Source organism: Monomorium pharaonis, chromosome 6 (genome assembly GCF_013373865.1).
Source record: "Monomorium pharaonis isolate MP-MQ-018 chromosome 6, ASM1337386v2, whole genome shotgun sequence".
Taxonomy (NCBI): Eukaryota; Metazoa; Arthropoda; class Insecta; order Hymenoptera; family Formicidae; genus Monomorium; species Monomorium pharaonis.
Window position 1 is genome coordinate 9,451,960 of NC_050472.1, and position 18,709 is coordinate 9,470,668.

General features: G+C 39.8%; 1 protein-coding gene across 3 annotated transcripts in view; it reads left to right on the top strand.

The window, feature by feature from the left end:
- LOC105837331 (fasciclin-1) overlaps positions 1-18,709 on the top strand; it is a 412,374-nt gene that overhangs the window by 306,740 nt on the left and 86,925 nt on the right. For all 3 annotated transcript variants that reach the window (XR_004963764.1, XM_036288707.1, XM_036288708.1), the window contains exon 10: positions 6,635-6,849. Coding sequence is in view for 2 of the 3 variants with exons in the window: in XM_036288707.1 (XP_036144600.1) it covers positions 6,635-6,849 (215 nt within the window). In the remaining variant the exon portion in view is untranslated. The remainder of the gene's footprint in view (positions 1-6,634; positions 6,850-18,709) is intronic.

The window sequence follows — 18,709 nt, forward strand, 5'->3', positions numbered from 1 at the left end:
CAAGACCAAGAGACCTGAGTTCATTCCAGCGACGAGCAGTATTTGTAATTGAGCCCAGCCGATTCTTCAAGTACTCGGTCCTTGCCTCATAAATCAGATGTTTAACCTTGTTACGAAGAGAAAGAAAGGCACTCAGGAAAACCGGAGGAAAATGAAGGCGGCAAGCTCTGCGCAAAGCGTCACGCCTCTGCATAAGACAACGGATGGTGTTGTCGAACAAAAGTGCAAGTGATCTCCTGGCCTTGACCGTGCGAATGGGAGCAAGAGAGTCCCGAGCGCCCTACAGAAAGCGTGTAAAGATAAGAACTTTGTCATCTAGGGTGATAGAAGCCCGACAAAGGACCAGTCGAAAAAGAGAAAAGAAGAACAAAATAGCTCTGAGTTGAAATTAGAGTAATTACTGATAGAAAAGGTGCAAGGAGATATGCGATGAACATAGAGGTCAAAAATGACCTCGATCAAATCATGCATTGAGAGGAAGGAGAGCGGGAATTAACGTTGGGATAGGAATAGGGATTGATCACTGAGAAAGCAGTGGTCTAAGCGGGTGTGGGACAAGGACGTATGATTGGTATTGTCATTGGTAATGATGAAAAGGTGATTGCTAGAGTAGAACTCAAGTAAGTGATCAAAATCGTAGGTGGAACAATTAAGATTTGGTGTTGAAGTCACCAATGATGACCGCAGCGGAGAAGGAGGGATGCAGCCTCTCATAATCGACTCGAAACAGCGAGAAGTGCCCTAGCTTCGGAGGGCAATAGATTATCGCAAACAGGAATGGTCGACCTCATGGCAGAAAGGTACGCAAGAAACTGTAACAATCAGGTTGAGCAAAGTATTGCACGGGCAAGAAGGCAAAAACAATGACCCCAATGCATTGGCACGCAAACAAGTCAACACCCCTCCCCCTCTCTATCCTGTCGAGTTTTACAAATCGATAACCCGGTAAGTGAACAAATTTATCAGGCACTTAAGATTTTAACCAAGTCTCGGATAATGTAATTAGGTCGTAGTGATTACGCGAAAAATAATCGTAAAAGTCGAGAAAGTGGGGGAGGAGAGACTGACAATTTACATAAGCCCAGCGCACAACGTGGCCCCGAAGCTCCGGAAGGTAAGAATTCATCTTTACGAGAGGCAGGTCTTTTATAAATAGCACTACGTCTGGCAGGGGCACCCGTGAAAAAAGGCTGCTCTCGAACGTTCGCACGTACCGAAGGCGGTGGCGGGGCGCAGCCAAACCACCTAGCTCCAGCAGCGCCGTCAGCAGCAGCGCCAGCATCAGCTCCAGCAGCAACAGAACCCAGCGGCTCCCCGTCGATCTGACAAAGTAGTCGAGAAAAAAACAAAAAGAGGAGCGGATACTCGCTGAAGAGCGTCAGCGACAATAGTCTCTAAATGCTTGATATAGCGCACGCGTATGAAGAGTGCATAGGGATAACGCTTTACATCAATGTGACCACCTCGAACCCAAGCGCCAAACAGCAAACCATCCCTGACCTCGCCACGCCAAAGGCCACACGAACGAATGTCAGCAGTCTCTCATTAATGTCAATGGGAGAGCCAGCCAGGGAGGCGGAAATTTTTGCTCCCTCAATACGTCCTTCCCATTAATCAAATGATCGCGGACGTCGCAGGAAGACAAGCGCGCAACCACCGAACGAAGACGCCCGATGCAGGAATGCGGAAACAATCCACGTGAGTTGGAGCGACTTCGATGTTGAGTACACCGGCGATGCTGATGTCAATAGAACGCAGATTCTCATGGTTGCTCTCCTTAACTCTAAACAGGATGACCTTAGTGTCGAGTCCTACTCTCTCAAGAGCAACGAGGCGAGCCTCGAATTAAAGCGGTCCCGCAGTAGCGGCGAAGGCAATTTCTCAAAGGCACTGATACGTTTGTCAAGCTCCACAGTGGTAATGGAAAGGGCATTTGATTTGGCGTCGAAGCTTTCATGCAAAAAAATACACCGCTGAATGTTTAGCTCGAGTGCCGAGCTTAGCGTTGATCGATGCACGATCCTAAAGTTTGGTTTCTTTTCTATTAATCCTCTGCAGCAGCGTGGTGTGAAGGGGAAAGGTTCAGTGGCGCACAGTACAATTGGACACGTTGCAATTGCCCACCGTGCTATTAGACACAAAACATTGCGCACCGTTCAATTGCGCACCGTTCAATTGGACACCGTTTGATTGGACACTGTTCGATTGCGCACCGTTCAGTTGCACACCGTTCAATTGCACGCCGTTTAGTTGCACACCGTTCAATTGCACACTGTTCAATTGTACACCGTTCAATCAAACGCATATTAAATATTCACACATTATGGCTGCGTTTGCAATGTGTACATAGGTTAGCGACTTGAACGGGGGGTGCGGGAGGGGGGCCGAAGGCCCCCTTACACCTCCCCCCGTGTGTGTGTGTGTGTGTGTGTGTGTATGTAAAGCATCCACTGCACCACATGGGTTTGCGACTTAAGTGGTGTGCAATTGAAAAGTGCGCAACTGAACGGTGCGCAATCGAACGGTGCGCGATCGAACGGTGTTTAATCGAACGGTGCGCAATTGAACTGTGTCCAATCAAACGGTGTCCAATTGAACGGTGCGCAATTGAACGGTGCGCAATGTTTCGTGTCTAATAGCACGGTGGGCAATTGCAACGTGTCCAATTGTACTGTGCGCAAATGAAGGCCTCTCGTGAGAAATCCCTTGAAGTCGGACATGCCGCCGATCGAGTCCTCCGAAAAATGAGAAAAAATTAGACAAGCCCGCACTAGGCGCGTGACATCAGCAAATTGAGCAAGAATACCCGGTACTCCCTTGAGCCGGGCAGACAGTAAATTCGAACGACCCAGCAAGAGATACCATAATACACTCCTTGTAAAAAAGATGTCGCATAGAACAGACGCTATGAAGTGCATTTGCAGCGGAGATAAATTTTTTTACAGTGAGCGCAGGTAAGCGTCATGACTGTAAGAGTGTGCGTTGACAATTGCTGGGGGAATTATGAATTTGTCGGTTTGTTTGGAAATACTCACACCGAGGAGTCCGCTAGCAGAAGGCCGTCCGAGAGAAGACCGTCCGTAGAGACGGAACCGCACCACAGTCCGTGACGTGTGCGCAGAGCGAAGGCAGCCAGCATCAAGTGACGGATTCTGGAAAGATCAATGATAATAGGATCAAGAAATATCGGAAAAAATACCTAAAAAGCCGGAGAGGTATTTATGACAAAGATAGGATGTCAAGAAAGAGCGTCCTTGACTTGCTATCTGGAAGAAAAAGGCTCCGAAGAGCAACGAACGTCAGTAAAAGAAATTAAAAGCAGAGCACTGAAAAGCATGTCCGTCTATACTTACGCCCGGAGAGAGAGAGAGAGAGAGAGAGAGATAAAGAGAGAGAGAGAGAGAGAGAGAGAGAGAGAGAGAGAGAGAGAGAGAGAGAGAGAGAGCTGATACGCGGTAAAATTAATTACATCTAAAGCGGCGATTACAAATCTAACGCGTTTCAACTCGTCAATATCTTGATCGCGCCGCGTTTCCCGAGCCATAATGAACGGAATTACGCGAAATCTTTGATACATCTAATTATGCTTTAATACCCATTGAACTGGTTCAGCAACGTCAATACGGGATGTTGGCTTTAATTCATTCACTTGTTAATAAGTTAACGTTCGACTAATATAAATAAACATTCGGATATGCGTGCATCGAGCGGCAATGGAGGATACAGCGGGTGGTACCTAAATGTCAGCTCGGCGATCGTTTGTTCGCATAAAACCATTGCCGTCACAGACTAACTGAAAAATGACGCAATAGTTACGTTTTCTAATTTGATGCTAAATCTAATTATCGAAAATCCGCGGAAAAATAAGAAATAGCCTGTCAGGCATCGATTTAATACCGTTGCGGCAACGTGATGTGTCGGCAGAGTTGAGACGTTATTAATTGATTTGCGAAGGGATTATTATAAAACCGCGCGTGCAAACGCAATGGTCGTAGGTGTTGCTAATTTCTGGTAGTTACGGGTCGCATCGATCGGTAATATTGGCGTTATTTACGTTGCCAAATGCACTACACGGACGCAGTATACATATACCAATATTGACTCTGCCAAGTCTCATCTACTGCGTAACGGTGTATATGTATATATTAAAGGGGGCGTCTACATTAGAGGCTAAAAAAAAAATCAATTTTTTTGCTTAAATCGATAGTATTTCATCCGTAGAATATGCTCCTAAAGTCCCAAATATAGATTCAAATTGTATCAGGCCAAAATAAGCACGTGCATTGCGCATGTCCTGACCGCTGCGGGCAGGTAAGAATCCTTAACGGTCTTTAAAAAAGTACATGCTAGAAGATCTGTCAAGGAAAGAATTACTTGAGAGGTGTTTAGGTGGGTATACACAAAATGCCAATGAAAGTTTTAATTCGACGATTTGGCGACATGCCCCAAGACACCTCTATTGCGACTGCAAAATCATTGAAATTGCTGCCTACATAGCTACTGGAATTTTCAATGAAGGCTATTTGTCGGTTTTTAGAATTATGTCATGCATGGAAATAGTTATTGGATTAGTATACAGAGATATTGCGGGAAGATTAAATGAAAATCGCAAGACTAGCCAAAATTGTTGTAGCAGATTTTACGACAAACAATGGCTGTTGGAGAAGAATGAATTGTATGAGGACACTGAGGACACTTTTTTCGAAACAGCGTACATGATTTAAAAAAACTAATTAACAGATCCACTTCTTTTTTTAATTAAAGGTTATTAAATTATCTGTGTAAACCTAAAATATAAATTAAAAGTAATGCAAAAAAAAGTTATTTAAACAAAGAGTCAAAAACGATTTTTTTTTCAAAGCGACATATTATAAATTTTTTATAATAAATTTTTGACTTTCTTAGATTTACTTAGAAACTATACTTATAAATTTTACAAAAAACTTTTTTTTCAGCCAATTCTACTGGATGTTTATTATGCATGCCGTGTAAATGGAATTTGTCAAGGCAGTTGTGCATTTTTGCTTACAACTCATAATTAAATGAATAAAATTTTGTAATAAAAATTGTTTTGAGTATCTAAAGACATGCACAATAAGTGATAAAAATCGCAAAAACATCCATTGCTTAGTTTTATTTTTAAAAAATCATAAAGAAGTGCTTAATTTTGGTCTTCTAATGTAGACGTCCCCCTTAATCGTGATAAACAACAGGTAAATCGCTCACACGGCAGCGGCCATACAAAAATGTCACGTCGCTCGGGTACACGCCCACATTGTTTCTAATTAAAAGCGATTTACCCGTTGTTTATCATAATTAAGGGGAGCGTCTACATTAGAAGACCAAAATTAAACACTCTTTAATGATTTTTTCCCCGGATCGGTCTTTATCTTGCGACGATTACGGGAAGCCGTCACGTTATCGAACAAAGAAAACAACAAAAATAACGCAAAAATTGTAAACCGTGAAAAGACATAACACGCCGACCTTTGCTCTTCCCTGTCGCTTTTCTCAGTGTCACTGTTGTATCCATGTGATTGCACGTAACTTCATATGGAATTTCTTTCATTTCTAACTGCCTGGCATTTCAAGCTTTGCTTCTTTGTGTCACCTCTATGTGTGCGAGGAAACGGTAACGCACATAACTTTTAATTCCTGTTGCCTCTCCGATTGCGAATCTATGTCTGTGCTGTGTGATAGTTCCTATTTGTGCACGAGATCGACTTATGTGCCAATTCTCCGAAGAAAGCGAAATCACCTTAATTAGTTTGAACAGATTTCTACATTTGAATCTCTGTACGCTTGGTTTATCTTTCGAGTGAAACATTTTCTTTAAATTATAAAACTTGGTGAAATTACGTGAATTTAAATCTCTTTGATCCAGTTAACAAATTATACATTAAAAACAGCATGATCTAAACGGTGAATATCACGTGCTTTCGAAGAATTGACGTCTGTTGTATTACGACTACACAGAAAAAATAGTTCCAAATATTAATATCAAATATTAAAACAGTAATTAAATTGCAATACTTAAACAGTATAAAATTAATATTATGTTTATCAATTATTGTTTTATATTAAAAAATTTTTTTGCTTGTACAATAAATTTTAAAAAATTTCAGAATTTTAAATTTTAACAAAAAGTATATTTTTCCAATATTATATTAGTCTAACGAGCACAATATGTGATTTTATTTTTAAAAATAATATTAAAATTTCTAATTTAAAAAAAGTCATTTTTTATTCGATATTTTTTTCGATTCATTTTTTTCTGAAAATTATTATTGAATAATAAAAATATATTTTTCTTAATAAAACTACTTATTCTTCATGTAATAAACAAGTCATGTAATAAGCAGATCATGTAATAAGCAAATCATGTATAAGCCGATTATGTCTATTTAATGCTTGTATAATTTTATTCTAATGTTTAGCATATTTGGAAAATAAGAATGTTCTGAAAAAAGAATGTCCTCTTTTTCTGTGTAGTGTCTTGTCTGTGTACATGTTTTTTGTACACGAAGAGTTACGTCTCTCTTTCTTTTGCCCTTTGGCGCAGTTTCGATGTTTAATGTAATTCTGGAAGGGTCGCGAACGTTTCCTTCACGGAGTCCGGCTCGGATTCTTACAGGTGCCGACCGCCGCCTACAATAAAATGCTTTACTTCGATGTGGTGTGGAGATCAACGGAGATTTCAACCGTCACCGTAGAGGGCAGCGGTGGAAACGCTACTATTATTATCCCCAACATCGCCATTACTAATGGGATTGTTCATGTAATTGACAGAGTTCTTGGAGTACCCTCTACTGATGTCCTTGACAAACTCGGGACTTATCAGGGGCTCAAGTGAGTCTCTTATCTTTTTCTTCATCTTTATTTATCTTTATGCAAAGCAACTCGGATTATCGGTTTTCTGGTCGCGCCCGGGTTGCATTTTAAAAAACACGAAAAGCAAACGCGGAAAGAGGCGAAGGCGCGTAAAATATATACATTATACGGTATCTCGATGGAGTTAACTTGTAATTCCGTAATTAATTTCATAAGTTTATCTTTCTGTTGTATATTTTAATTTAAATACTTAATTTTACGAAGGTAACCGGAGTAATATGAGTAGGAATTATGTAAATCATTGCGCCGAAGTGCGCTCGGAATTTTCACTCCATTTCGTATTCCCTTCTTCCGCAGGAATAAAGTGCACAGGATTCCGATTCTATATTTGCGTGACGAAACGCTGTGACCGGACGACGATTCATCTCCCGCGAGAAAAATATCGATGTCAATTGCGGGGACGGCGGCTGTTTCGCGCCTTAGATCCGCCATGTGAGCGAGCGCGGTCACGCAAAAAACACGACCTAGCGAGAAAAGATATGTCAGTTCGGCCTTGAATCGACCATAAAATATTATCGAATTTACATCGAAATCCGTATTGATTCAAGAATTTTTTGACCCCCCCAGTCCGAGGTGTTTTTGACATCGAAATCGCATCAATTTGGGTCGATCACCATTTCTTCAAAATTTTGATATTTTCATTGTACTACGTCATCAATAGGGAGCGTTCCAGATGCGCATAATGTAAAACGGACACCACCAATCAGATTACTGCTTTAGTTAAGTTAAGATAAATTTATAGAATTTGATTGGTGGTATTCCCGTTTTACACTGTGGGCATCTGGGACTCACTCCATCAATATAGACCGATCGCTATTTTAATGTCTTAATTTCGACATCATTTCAGTTTTGAAATAATGTCAATTTAGCATATATGTAGTTTCAATATTGTTTTTACATAACATTCATCCCATTTACACTTTAAATTCTTACAAATAATTTTGTACCGTCGCATATACAAACAAAAAACTGTTTGTAATAAACATACACATTACAAACAAATATAATTTATAAGATATACAATCTTCGTTTCTTGTATGTTACAATTTTGCATAACTTAAAATAATTTATACTTACGATGGCACAAAGTTATCCGTAAGTACATTATAAATAAAATGGTAATACAATTTTTATTTATAAAAATTTAAAAATACATAAACAATCAATATCTATACTCATGATATTTAGCCATATGTGTAAATGTGACAGTGAAGGTCATTCTAATTGGAAAAATTTTTTAATTAAAAAAAAAAGATTTGTTCACAAAAAAAATAAAAAATAAAAGCACTGTCAGATGTGTTAGATAAATTAAATATATTTTTTAATTTTTAATTTGTTTTTAAATGTTTTTTATATAAAAATGTTTCTTTTTATAGCTAACATCTATACTCTCATAAATATATGTAACATTGGGCCTGTTCAGTAGACGGGGTGAATCAGTGAACGCTCAGTAATTCTTCACTATGATTGGTTTCGTCTTCTAAATCCAACGAAGAACTAAAGACAAGAACTAATCACATTAGAAAATCACTAAGCGCTCACTGATCCGCTATCTGCTGCGCTCATTTTAAAATCCACTATTCCACCCATCAAAACAGCGTTTAAAAACATTATATAAGTTTATTATTTCACTTTTATAAAAAAATCCAAAACTGTGTGTCCAGAAAAGACATTTTGTCAAAAAAATTCTTAAGAGTGTAAAAAAAAGCAAATAATGATGTAAAATTGGCATCGAATTAGCATCAATTCTTTGTCAACTTTATTATCATTTTATGTTGAGATATTTAGATCTACATAAAAAAAAAACAATTTTTTTTTGTAGGTGCTTTTCGATTAGATTATTTCCCCTATGTCGAATCAATGTCGAATGGACATTGATTCGGTATTGAGCAAAAACGTGTATAAAATTTTGAAAATATTGAAAAAAAGATTACATTGTATTGTTACTGTTACCAATAAATATGCTTGCACATTTATCACAAAATCAAAATAATGTCGAAATATTAAAAATTTCGATGTTCAACAACTAAGAAAATTGTAATCGATGAAATTTGATCGATTCGACGTTAATTCGATATTGACTCGATTTACTATTTCTCACTGGGGAGTTTTCACTCTCGATTGTGGTAGATTTGATCTTGGCGAGAGACATCATCGCGCCACCACGCCTTATCCATTCCTGAAAGAGAGAATCTTAACCGCACGTGAACCTGACACGAATCTTTCGTCTGCACTACTAGCCTATTTCTCCTCCCCGATCGTCGCGCCCTTCTCTGTCTTCCTCGCTCTTGTTTAATTAAATTAACGCAAGAAATCTTCATTCCAATTACCGTGGACCCCACTGGTGCCGTCGATGTAAAAAACTATAACCGTGGAGGTGTCTTACGCCTGGAATAGCATAGTTCTGCAAGGAAACCACGTTGTGCCTATTACATTCGTAGCTGGCCTCCCCCGCGCCGATATTGCCTTCTTTGTTCAATTTAATGGTCAGCACTCAAAGCGCCGCGCGCAGAAAGGCAAATAAACTTACTCGGCGAGATTACTTGGCTAAAACATACCGGGTTTGTCGCACTTTCGATTTTTGATTTCGTCGCACTTTCAACTCCGGTCGTCACCCTAGAATCCGAAAAATTAAGAGAATCCTTGTCTTTTTCGTAGACAAACGACCCCAGGAGTACATCACGGATCATATCTATCAATTTGTTAATGTCAAATGTGATCCGTGAACAGTAAACAGAAAAATTTCAGAAGCGTGGAATTACACTAGAACAGAAAATGCGCGAATTATAATGTGAAAGCAGTCTAAAACCAAGTTGACATACCATCCCCCTGCAGATAACAGAAAAGCTCCCCACGAAAAGATGATAACGACGTCTTGATTGCGACCGGAAGAGAATTTCAGAGGAAGGCGACATAGCAGCAAAATGATTGCAAATAGGTGGAAGTTCTACAAAGGGGGAGTGCAAGGTCGTAAGGGGAAGCACGGAAGGTGGTACGGGGAACGACGCAGGAACGAAAGTTGCACGCTAGATAGGAAGGACAGCCCAATTGTAGAAAAGTGCAGAATAAGCACCCGGTAAGGTAAGCTTTTCTATCATCGGCAGTCAGCCATCCCAGAGAATTATAGTGATGGAAAACAAGAGCGTCCCGTTTGCCCACGTCAATATTGGCCACGATCTCGATTGGCCACGTCAATATTGACCACGATCCCGATTGACCACGGAGTGGGTTGGCCACGTCAATATTGGCCACGCGTCAATATTGCCCACGTCAATAATGGCCACGCGTCAATATTTCCCACGTTAATATTGGCCACTCGTCATTATTGGCCACGCGTCAATATTGACTACGTCAATATTAGCCACGTGTGATATTGCCCACGTCAATAATAACCACGTCAATATTGGCCACGCGTCAATATTGACCACGTCAATTTTGCCCACGCGTCAATATTGGCAACGTCACTATTGGCCACGCGTCAATATTGACCACGTCAATTTTGCCCACGCGTCAATATTGGCAACGTCACTATTGGCTACGCGTCAATATTGCCCACGCGTCATTATTGGTCACGCGTCATTATTGCCCACGCGTCACTAATGGCCACGTCATTACTGTGTATGGGTTTGCGACTTGGTTAGGGTGGGTGCGGAAGGGGGCCGAAGGCCCCTTGCACTCCTCCGTGTGTGTGTGTGTGCGTGCGTGCGTGCGTGCGTGCGTGCGTGCGTGCGTGCGTGCGTGCGTGCGTGCGTGCGCGCGCGCGCGCGCGCGAGAAAGTAATTTTCTGCACCACATGGGTTTGCAACTTTTTACGCTAAACAAAAAAACTTGATTAATATTGAAGTGGGCAATAATGACGCGTGGCCAATATTGACGCGTGGGCAATATTGACGAAGAAATGGTCATTGAGATCATCTGGATAGCAGTAGGATTCTGCCCAGAGGCAAGAGGGGGAGGAGCGGGTGCTGAGGCGTGGTGAGAGATAATTATTCTTGGCAGTGGTGATGAGAAGGCTGATTTCGTGTCACAAGAAGACAAAGTCATGGCGATTAGCGGATGGTGGATGTTAAAAAAGAATCCTTCGCAAGGCATCTTTCTTGCGCATAAGCGACCGGATGGATAAATTGAGCCAAGGAGCAGGAGGCCGTTCAGCTGTAAAAGAGCGCAGAGAAACGTGGTAATTTTGAGTATCAACAAGGTACCCGGACAATAAATCAGGAGCGGTTTACTTGAACACTGTTTATTGGATACGGTTCACTTGGATACCGTTCACTTGGACATAATGAAAAGTAACTATATCGAATAAGGTGTCCCATATGCGCACAGTAATAAACGGACGCAGCAGCTTGAGTGAAACGGACATAGTGCGAAACGGACACAGTACGAAACAGATACAATGCGAAACCAACACAGTGCGAAATGGACATAATGCAAAACGGACACAGTGCGAAACGGACACAGTCGCAAACCCGTGTGGTGCAGAGAATCCTTTTGCGCGCACACACACACATACGCACGCGCGCGCGCACATACACATGCGGGGAAGGGGTGCAAAGGAAAATCTTTGGCCCCGCTTCCCGCACCCGCCCCGTTAGTAGGGGGTGCTCTGAAAAGACGCAAATTCATGTGGTAAGTCCGCTTGTTACTATATCCGTTTCGTACTGTGTTCATTCGTTATTGTGTCCGTTTTGCAATGTGTCTGTTTTGCACTGTGTCCGTTTCACATTGTGTCCGTATCACTCAGCTTGTTGTGTCCGTTTACTACTGTGCGCATCTGGGACGCTCTTCCTTCACTTAGACACCATTTATTTGGACACGTTGCAAGTAGATACGGTACAAATGGACACGAAATTTTGGACACGGTTTAAATAGACACGAAATTGTGGACAGAGTTCAATTGGACACCGTTCGTTTAGACACAAAAGAAAATACGCTCTGTTCATTTGTAAACTGTTCACTTAGAAATGAAAAAGTGCGCACTGTTCACTTGGACACCCTTTACTTGGATACCGTTTAGTTAGACACGAAAAGAAACGGACACACACACACACACACACACACACACACACACACACACCTACACGGGATGGTGCACGGGGGGGTCTTGGCACTCTGTCGGTAGGGTGCCCTCGGCGTAAGAGGTATTTTTTTTAGCTGCACCGCTGCACTGATGTAACAAGTTAAAGTGAGATAAACATTTTTTTCTCATTTTAATTTATTGTACTAGTGCAGTAATGCAACGAAAAAGGACAGACCAATAGTTATTTTTTACTATGTCCAAGTGAACGGTGTGCAAATGAACGATGTGCAACTGAACGTTGTGCAAATGAACAGTGTGCAACTGAACGGTGCGTAAATGAACGGTGCGCAAAATATCGTGTTAAAAAAAACCGTATCCATTTGAACCGTGTGCAAATGCATTGCTCCCGTGATAGGTACGGGAAGAAAGGTAGCTGTGCGGTATGTGTTGGAGAACGGGACAATGTGGAGGTGATTGCTAGTGCAAAAGTCAAGAAAAGTATTGGAGTCGAATCAGCTTTGGTTTAGGTCGATGTTGAAATCACTGATGACGACAGCAGCTATAAAGAAGGGATAAAATCGCTCAAAGTCTGCTTGAAAAAGAGAGAGAAAGCTCAATTTAAAGGGTCGATAAACGATGTCTAAGAGAAAAGGCCAGCAGTTGTCCGCGGAAACGGAAAGAAGCAAGTATTCCGGCCGAGAACAATAATAATTAGGCGACGCGACGAGAATCCGTATCCTGAGCCCACGACGCATATAAAGGCCAATCCTCTCCCTTTACTCTTTTTATCAAGCCTGACAAGTCAGTAGTCATACAGGTCGACAAAAGAATCAGAAACGTGCGGTTTTAGCTATGTTTCAGACATAGCAATGACGTCATAAGAATTTTTTAGAAAAAAAATTAGAAAACTCCGCGAAGTGCGGGAGGAAAGACTGGCAGTTGACACGACAGTGGCGAAGGGGCCCATGAAGAGCGAGGTGCGCCGCGCAAGGGTCGCGTCAGACATTTCTTCGGAATGTCTGTTTAGTCATAAAGCCGGTGGAATGCTTCGGCAGCACTATGGCGAAAGACCGTCGCTTGTTTGTCCCGCACTTGAAGAGCGGAGAGACGCCGTACCATCCCAAAAGAATAAAGCAGATTGGTCCGAATCATCAGCCAGAGTAGATACAGAGTGAGTCGATGGTGACCGAGGGAGCACCTCGATTGACAACGTTGCCATTCACCACCATTATTTACAGCAACGAATGCTTAGAGTTTTTGTTGGACCGCTAATTAGAAAAGTTATGATTGATTGAGACGTGGTTCATCGGGGCGCTTCCGTGGTCGAGAGATATTAGCAGTAACCTCAGCAAGATGACCAAGATGATGCAACTTGATGGGCGTGACCGTATTCTAGAGCCTCACGAAGACGGAACCATTGCGGGCTCATGCGTGGTGAAGTCAACCCCACCCCCCTTGACAGCACGTCAAGGGCCTCACGAAGAATACCTCTGGTGAAATTCGTCAATCTCTCCTTGACCTTTAAAGTGGACCTGGCGAGAGACTCAGAGACTACTGCTTCTTCGAGAACTTCTCCGTTTGTCGTCGATCCAACAATTGTGAACATCGTTGAAGGAGAGTCTGATCACAAAAGGACGGGAGCAATTACCTTTGGCAGAGATTCGGTAGCAGGAGATAATGTCACCCAACGAAACGGCAACGGGCAGATCCGAACCAATACTGGAGGCGACAGCGCGAAGGTCCTTAGTCGCAAGCTCCTTTACGCTAAAAGAATAAATTCGGTATTAAGCTGTTACGTTCCAGAACATCCAATCGCGCTTTAAAGTCGGCCCGAGCCATTTGGTCGGCAAGGTCAAGATTCAAAGGCGTCAACCCGTTTATGGAGGTCGCTCTGCTAGTCCACAAGGCGCGACGTCAAAGCCAAAAGGCAGTCGGTCCGCGCGGAGAGGGCCTTGACTTTAATGGAGAGAGGACGCGAATTGCTACATATTCGTCTCGAGTTAAGACAGCTGTGATATCACAGGTGGTTAAATCTTCCAGTTTAGTTTTAATGTTGGTTACTTTTCCGAAGAGCGAGGTAATAAGATCCCGAAGCTAACCAGACTCCCCGTTGGAGGCGTCCGAGGCCGAAGACCGGTTGACGGCAGCGCTAAGAGGACGCTTGCAGCTTGTTGGAAGAATCTGCTATTTTTACAGAAGAGATATCGGAGATCCTCAGCGTCGGAAGGGTCCGCATTGACGAGCGAGTCTCAGTAGCTTTCCTTGTGGAAGACATACTTTGAGACACGATCGCAGTGGAGCGCATTGACAGCCGCAATAAAGCACTTACACACCCCGCAAGAGAGAGTCATATCGCCGAGCGTCGATGATGATCGAAACAGCAGACTTACAGAGTGGGAGGCACAGACGTGTCCAACAATGTTAACAAGTCGAGGATCCCAAACGAAACAGCTCACAGAGTGGAGAGCGCGAACGTCTCTGACAATGTTGACGAATCAAAGATTTTGAATACAACCGTCAGACGCAGGCGCGGAACACTAACCGACACGTTTCCAGAAACTTTCATAAAGAATCCGAGATGACCACGTCCAAAACCAAGTTAAAAAAGACCTTAAAGGTCGAGTGGAGGTATTCACAATTGTAGAACCCGGTCGAACAAAATACCTTCGACAAATAATCTGAAAAAAAAACCCGGGGGACAGAAAGCAGCAAAAGAAAACCGAGAAATACGGAGCAGAAGTGAACACGTTTATGTATACTCACGTGCGGGGGGAGAGAAAAAGAAAGAGAAGGAGAGAGAAAGAGAAAGAGAGAGAGAGAGAGAAATTGATTCATTGATTAATTGTATTTATTTATGCCCAAGCATTAGCTAAAAAGCAAAGATAGAACATAGCAGTATGTAAGGAATGCAAAAATTTAGCAGTTGCAATTAGCAGTAATAAAAAATTAAGCCAAGTAACAAAATTGTCTCTAACATATCACTGAACACAAGGCGATTAAACCGAGAGTAATTAATATAACTCGAGACAACTAAAAATTCAACAGTTGCAACTAATATACAGTAGAAAAGTAAGACAAGTAACAAAAATTACAACACGATATATCACGTAAAACTAATATCAAACTACAAATAAGGCTTAAAAACTATTAATAATACACAACGCAATTTAAACTAAAAATAATAGATATAGCAGACGACGCAACTACTTAAAAATTCAACAATTCAACAATTGCCACTACCAGCAATAAAAAATAAAAGAATTAACAAAAATTGCATCCTAATATATCACCTAAACTAATAACAAACTAGAAATAATGCTTAAGAACTATTTAATAATACTCAACGCACTTAAATTGATAAAGCACAACACAACTCATTTAAAGATTCCACAGTTACAACTAACAGCAATGGAATATAAGCCTGGTAACAAGATTGTTTTTCAGTGTATCACTTTAAATTAATATTAAATCAAAAATAAAGATAAAAACTATTAATAATGCACTACGCCATTTATCCCAATAGTAATAGATACAGTACAACGCAACCTATTAAAAATTCAACAATTGCAACTAACAGCTGTAGAAAATTAAGCAAAGTAACAAAAATTGCGTACCAATATATCATTTAAAACTAATAACAAACTAAAATTAAAGCTTAAGATCTATTTATAATAATCAGCGCAACTTAAACCATGAATAAACGATATAGCACGACGCAACTTACATAAAAATTATTATTATGACATTCCCAACAAGATAATCAGACAGGACAAAGACGACTTATATAGCACCTATACAGTTTTTCTGAGAAGAACAAAAATACTTAAATAGATTCAGACTGAAGTAAATACGAGTAGACGGTTCTTGAAGGATGCAAGAGAAGGTGCTGATTTTATGCTGCCAGGAATAGAATGCCAAAACCGTATTGAAGAAAGACGAAAAAAGTGCATGTACATAGTAGTTTTACAAAAAAGTATATGAAAGGTCTGTGATGAAGCTACAAGGCGATCAGAACTCCTCAGTAAGGAGTCAGGCCGAGAGAAAAGCTCACTCAGATAAGATGAAGACTGTAAGAAAACAATACGATACATCTGACAACCAAGAAAATACAATCTTCTATTCTCTACTGAGAGCCATCCCAATCGACTTCTATGCGGCGTAATACGCTCATCACATCTAAGATTAAAGATAAAATGAATTTACAGTTCTCTGCAACTTGGTGTTCAACTCTTTGCTCAAATCATGATAGACAAGACAACAATAATCAATCAGCAGGATTATCAATGTAGTTATTAACTTAATTCTTAATTTAATGGAAAGAGAATTTCTATTACATTTTAGCCTGTGGGCGCGTGGAGAGAAAGAGAAAAAGATAGAGATTGATTGATTGATCTTTTATTAGCTTTCTCAGCTATTTTCAATACATATATATACAATTTTATGCTACATTATTAAAAACAAACTCTTTTAGCATTCGTTTAAACATTTCTAAACGATTACAATGTTTAACTTCGGGTGGTAATGCGTTATACATTAACACACCCTTACAAAATAAACTTTTTTGCGCGCTTCTTGTTTTTCGAAATTCAATAACAATATCCCCTGTCTGCCTAGTTTCGCGTTCTCCCTCTACTATTCTAAGTCTATTACTAAATTGCTCCGGCATCATATTATTTAAAATCTTAAAAATAAATATGCACGTGTTGTAATACAGCCTTTGTCTTATGGTCATAAATTGCAACGCTTGGTGCATACATTTAACTTTGGTACGTCTATCACATTGCAATATAACTCTCATAGCTCTATTTCGCGCTATTTGGAGCCTACTTAACTGTGTATCTCCCATATCTATTAGTAGCGTCGCACAGTACTCAAAGTGAGGTGCTATAATTGTCTTGTATATCGTACATCTAGTGTAAGCCGAGATAAAGTTCCCTATTCTATTTAAAAAACTTATTTTCTTCCCTATTTTCTTTAGCATGTAATCACAGTGACCGCTGAATCTAAGTCTATCATCAATAATTGCCCAAGTACTTTATTATTTCTACGCGCTCAATCTCATTTCCATCCAAACATCTCACAACAGTATTGCCTCTCAATTCTTTCCTTATACCTCTAACTAACATATATTTTGTTTTTCCTGCATTCATCTTCAGTTTATTAATATTCATCCATTCCTCCACTACGTTAAATGCAATATTCAATTTCCTCTCTATCTCCGCACTACTCTCACCTGTTACATATATTAACGTATCATCCGCAAACATTTTTATATTACACACATCCGAGCAAACGTCAACAATATCATTCATATATATTATAAACAACAATGGGCTCAATACCGAACCCTGTGGCACTCCGTATTCCGTAGTCAGTATCTTAGACCATCTATCATTAAATTGAACTTGTTGCATTCTATCTTTTAAGTATGACCTAAACCATTCTAGAACTGTTCCTGTAATACCATACTGGTATAATTTCTCTAATAATCTTCCTCTATCAATTGTCTCGAAAGCCCGTTTAAGATCTACAAAAATAACTCCTACTATTTGTCTCTCACTAATAATCAATTTCCATTCATCTATAACTGTTTGAATTGCTATTTCACACGAATAATTTTTCCTAAAGCCCGACTGATGTTCCGTTATGATATTATTACTTTCTAGGTAGACCTCAATTTGCTTTTTAACTATTATCTCTAATACTTTTTCATATATTGGTAATATATTAATAGGCCTATAATCACTTGCCCTTTTAGGTTTTTCTACTTTTGGTATTGCAATTATCGTGGATGTTTTCCACTCTTTCAAGAAACAACCCTCACTCAATGACTTATTTATTATATCACAATATTCCTCTTTTATGACACAAAACACCGTTTTTAATATATCGCTAATTATTCCTTCTTCTGTACCTTTCTTTTTTGGTAATTCCCTAATGATTTTTCTTATTTGTTCTGTTGTAATTGACTCGAATTTTTCTAGCTCTTCCTTCTTTTCAATACAATAAATAGTTCTCTTATTTGTGCTTGTTGTATAATTCTTATCTATAAATTTTATTATGTCTTTAATACTTTGTATATAATATAAGTTAAATTTATCAGCTATATCACACTCTATATTATTGTCTAATATTTCAAAATCTATTTTTCCTACAACTTTCGCGCCTATTGGTCCTCCTCTAATAATTTCTTTTAATGATTTTCACATAGTTGTGGGATTGTTACTATTATAATCAATCACGTTTTCATAATATTCTTTTTTCTTTGTTCTAATTAAATTAACTACTGCATTTCTTTCTATTTTAAATTGTTGCCAGTTTTGTTCCGTGCTATCGTACAGTGCTTTTCTATAAGCCTCATCTCTTCTATTCGCTAGCTCTTCTATTTTCTTTGAATACCATTTTTTCCCTTCCCATATTTTCGGTATTCTAAAAATTTTCTTAAGTGCTAAGATGTCTAGCGCATCTACAATACTATTAATTAAATTCTTTGCCCTTACATTAATATCTAAATCATATCCTTTTTCTAAATTACTCTTCACTAGCTTAATAAACTCATCCGCATTATATCTATTATAATCCTTGCCACTGAATTCTTTATATTTATTTACAATCTTGTTCGTATTTATCACGACTGTTATCCACGCATGGTCTGTTATCTTAGGTTCGTACTTGACTTTTACATTTATATCTTTATTCACAAAAACTAGATCTATAATTGTTTTACTATTTTCGGTAACTCTCGTTGGTTTATCCACATACTGCTTCATACGTAGACTTTGCATAGTCGTTAGTAGT